General features: G+C 41.7%; 1 protein-coding gene across 1 annotated transcript in view; it reads left to right on the top strand.

Moving 5' to 3' along the window:
• The window catches only part of cdc42se1 (CDC42 small effector 1), a 19,207-nt gene that overhangs the window by 8,585 nt on the left and 5,622 nt on the right, over positions 1–5,000 (top strand). Inside the window, exon 3 of the mRNA XM_073481676.1 lies at positions 3,935–4,039. Coding sequence (XP_073337777.1) covers positions 3,935–4,039 — 105 coding nt within the window. The remainder of the gene's footprint in view (positions 1–3,934; positions 4,040–5,000) is intronic.

Raw genomic sequence — 5,000 nt, 5'->3', positions numbered from 1 at the left:
AACCATCTCAATCAGACTGAAGTCAACAGGAAGTTGTTTGATGCTGTTAGCATAAAAAACAACATCAACGTCCATAAATCCACAGATAAAACGAGCTCCTGGTCGCTGCAGAACCTGCCTGAGAATTATCATGATTTAAAGTTTCTTCAGTGTCTCAGTGAAGTGAAGTGCTAACAGCTAATTCAGCTGATTTAATGAAGACTGTTTGACTGAATGGAAACAAATATGAGCACAAAACTGAATCGAGGCTCCAGTTTTAGAACGTGTGAAAGAAAACAAGCTGCTGTTGAAGGTTCAGACGACAGTCAGCAGGTTTTGTGGTTTTCATTCGACCGCAGCAGAAAGTCACATAATCTGACGTGTGTGAAAACTGAATCTGTCATCAGCTGGAAGTTACTCAAGAGGAAACAGGTGGCACGACTTCCTCTTCCTGTTTCAAGGTGAACTCTGCCTCCTGCGGGCCGACGCCCTCTCTTCACATCATGTGACCGACATCAGTTTGGAAACTGTTTCGTAATAATAACGTCGTACTCCGACACTGTTGTAGTGAGAACGTATTTATTTGGTAATTTGGGTGAAGCAGCCCTTTAATGAGCTGTGACTCTTATATGTTCTTTAATCTTAAACGTCCCGTCGCTCCACATCCGACCCAGAGTCTAAATGTGGGACTGTTCCTTTAATCATGAGCCGGTGTTGTTGTGTAACACAGATGTTCACACAGATGTTGCTGCACAGCTGGACGTCTCAGTCTCCTTCGTAAAGTATTTTTAGTTTAAGTGTTTCAGTTTAAACCAGAGCTTGGTTTGTCCCCTCTGGGCTCCTGTAGACAACAAGATGGACGTCTGATTATTAACTCATCAAAACAGCTTATTAATTATGTTTCTGCCAATAGATGAGGATGATGATGGTGATGATGATGATGGTGGTGATGAAGATGAGGATGGTGATGATGAAGATGAGGATGATGAGGATGGTGATGAGGATGATGATGATGATGAGGATGATGGTGAGGATGAGGATGATGATGGTGGTGATGAAGATGAGGATGAGGATGATGGTGATGAGGATGAGGATGGTGATGATGAAGATGAGGATGAGGATGATGGTGATGAAGATGAGGATGAGGATGATGGTGATGAGGATGAGGATGGTGATGATGAAGATGAGGATGAGGATGATGGTGATGAAGATGATGAGGATGATGAGGATGAGCACAGTCTCTGCTGGGTGAGCAGGTCTGGCTGGTGTCTGTGATGATCGATACAATGATGATGATGATGGTGGTGATGATGATGATGATGATGATGAAGATGAAGATGTGAAAGTGGCGACTTTAACCTGCAGCGACGCTCTGTGACGAGTTTATTAAGGAACTGAAGAGTAACTAGTTACTACAGCTGTCAGACAAATGTAATGGAGTAAAAAGTACAATATTTACCTGTGAGAGTCACAGAAAGCTGTAGAAAATAAAACACACACTCACTGTGTGTGTGTGTGTGTGTGTGTGTGTGTGTGTGTGTCTGTGTGTGTTTCTGATGAGAGGAAGTCCCCGTCTGTATTTATAGTTTTCTGTTTGTTCTATTGTGACAGTGCAACAATACACTGTTAATACACACACACACACACACACACACACACACACACACACACACACACACACACGTACACACACGTACACACACACACACACACACACACACACACACACTCAGACTGAGCTTCCTTTGTGAAGCTCGACTGTTAAACTCAGCAGGTTCAGACACGACGGTTACGTAACTCCTTAAAGTACAAACCTGAGGTACTTTTACTTTAACAGTCTTAAATACTGAACTGTTTTACTCCATTACTTTTATCTGACAGCTTTAGTTACTTCACAAATTCAGATCTTTACCCACAAACAGTAAAAGTACAGATACCAACCCAACATGTGGCTGTTTGACGTCCTGGGAATGAGACTCAACTATCAACTATCTTTGTGGTGCGTTCAGGAACAGCTGGGACAAATCCTACTGACTCTACCTTTAACTTTAATAGTCTTTGAATTATATTAATATGACGTGAGCTTCAGTTAGCTTTGACCACAAATGTCCTTCAGAGGGAGACTTTCTACTCTGATACTCTGAGTACATGTCAGAGCCTGTACTCGATTACTTTTACTGGAGTAAACAAGCTGGATCAGTATGTGACAGTTTATATAAATCCAGCTGATCCATTGATCCTTTAATCAGTCAGAAAATAAACAATGAACTACTTTGATTTTGATATTTTACTCTTTGAGTACTTTAATACTTTAACTACATTTGACTAATTGTCCTCACATATTGTCAATAAAGTAACATTAACTTGTAACAGAGTATTTTTACAGAGTGGTGTTTGTACTTTTACTTCAGGGTTCAGTTTTCTTTCCCCAGCTGCTCTTATTTTGAAAGTCCAGCCTGTTCCTGTGAGTCACTGATGACATCATAATGATGATGATGATGATGATGATGATGACGATGATGATGACGATGTTGCCTGGAGTCTCAGTGTTACATCATGTAGCTGCTCTCAGATCAGTTTGAGTCGTGTTTGGAAGTTAAGCTAGCTCGCGATGCTACGCTGACTTCCTGTTTACACGGCTGACACGGCTGCTTCTGATTGGACGGAGCTACAGGTGTTTTTCAGGACTTTATTAAAGTCATGTGTTCAGTTTCAGTGGTTTGAAGTGATTTAGTTCAAGTATCAGAAACACCAAATATCAAGATGCTAACGCTAATGAAAGGTACTTCCTGCGGGGCCTGATGGAGGTCAGAGGTCAGAGGTCAGAGGTCAGACTGTAACCTCTGAGTAAAGCAGCTCGTTCGAGGAACATCTGCACAGTTTGAAGTCGTGCGCTCGCTGCAGTCGTTACATCAGAGCTCTGATAATCTGAGCAGCTAAGCCTCTTAAATCAGAACTAAACGGTTCTGATTGTGGCTCAGATTTGTTCTGGATCCGCTCTCGTTTCCTGACAGCGGGATTAACAGCAGAATGGGACTTTAATGAGGCGTTCACTGGCCGGTTGCCAGAGCTCAGAGGGTCCCTGAACGCAGCACAGAGTCATACCTTCATTAAAGCCTCCCTGAGGTTCAGTCACGTGTTCTGTTGGAGCCTGAACGCCTCCTCTGTCCTGAGACTTTTATTCTGAAAATATAAAAAATATAAATATTTTTCAGAATAAAAGCTCTAATGCTACTTTTATAACTGCTACATACAGCAGAGCTACATCAGAGCTAACAGTCCTGGAGCCTGCAGACAAAACTCAGGGCTGAAAAGAAAACTGATAACAAAGTTTAAAAAATGTAATTTAAAGTTTATATTCTTTTAAAAAGACACTAAAATCAAACATCAGTCACAGATCAGACGATCAGCTCAATAATAAAGAAACATCGATTATTAATCAAAAGTGTCTGTAGCGTTTATATGATGGACACTTAATGTAAAAGTAATTACATTGATTGTATAAATGTAAAATATAAAATTCACTGAATCATGACAGGATATAATAATATTCAGACTGATTTCCATCAGCTGTGTTCAAACTCTCACAACTTTATTTAAACTCAAAACGACGTCTCAAAGTTTGAAAAGATAAAAGAATGATATTAAACTGAGTCTCCAGAGAAATAAAAGATAGTTTGAATAATTAATGAAACATTTTCTCTTTTACATTCGAGTTTGTTCTGAAATGATCCTGATTATATAAACTGAGCTGACTTTAATAAGACGGCAGAATAAATGTGATGAGATAAAGTTCCTGTTGAGGGTTAACTGGTCGTCTGTTTGTGTTTCTGACGAGTTTGAAACTGAAGGTGATGAAAGTCTCTGAGAATGAAGACGAGTCGAGACACGAAGAGCATCAACACAACGACACACTGACGTAACACTGTGTGTGTGTGTGTGTGTGTGTGTGTAGAAGAAGAAGAGGAGGAAGATCGATCGCACTATGATCGGAGAGCCGACCAACTTTATCCACCTCACACACATCGGCTCCGGAGAGATGGCCGAGGGCCTGCAGCCGGTGAGACGCCACACCTGTGTGTCTGTTACCTGTGTGTCTGTTACCTGTGTGTCTGTCTGTTACCTGTGTGTCTGTTACCTGTGTGTCTGTCTGTCTGTTACCTGTGTGTCTGTTACCTGTGTGTCTGTCTGTTTGTCTGTTACCTGTGTGTCTGTCTGTTACCTGTGTGTCTGTCTGTTTGTCTGTTACCTGTGTGTCTGTCTGTCTGTTACCTGTGTGTCTGTCTGTTACCTGTGTGTCTGTCTGTTTGTCTGTTACCTGTTTGTCTGTTACCTGTGTGTCTGTCTGTTACCTGTGTGTCTGTCTGTCTGTCTGTTACCTGTCTGTCTGTTACAGTTGTATTAAAATAGAATTAAACAATAAAAGAAAAAAAACTAAAAGTCGGCTGATGATGACATAAACGATGATGTCATCAGCTGGTGAGAACACACCTGAGAACACACTGAGAACACACTGAGAACACACCTGAGAAAACACCTGAGAAAACACTGAGAACACACTGAGAACACACTGAGAACACACCTGAGAACACACTGAGAACACACCTGAGAACACACTGAGAACACACTGAGAACACACCTGAGAACACACCTGAGAAAACACTGAGAACACACTGAGAACACACTGAGAACACACCTGAGAACACACTGAGAACACACCTGAGAACACACTGAGAACACACTGAGAACACACCTGAGAACACACTGAGAACACACCTGAGAACACACTGAGAACACACTGAGAACACACTGAGAACACACCTGAGAACACACTGAGAACACACTGAGAACACACCTGAGAACACACTGAGAACACACTGAGAACACACCTGAGAACACACTGAGAACACACCTGAGAACACACCTGAGAACACACTGAGAACACACTGAGAACACACCTGAGAACACACTGAGAACACACTGAGAACACACTGAGAACACACCTGAGAACACACTGAGAA

Source organism: Pagrus major, chromosome 15 (genome assembly GCF_040436345.1).
Source record: "Pagrus major chromosome 15, Pma_NU_1.0".
In the NCBI taxonomy this organism is placed as follows: domain Eukaryota; kingdom Metazoa; phylum Chordata; class Actinopteri; order Spariformes; family Sparidae; genus Pagrus; species Pagrus major.
Note: the sequence above shows the minus strand (reverse complement) of the source record. Positions and strands in the feature narration are given on the sequence as shown.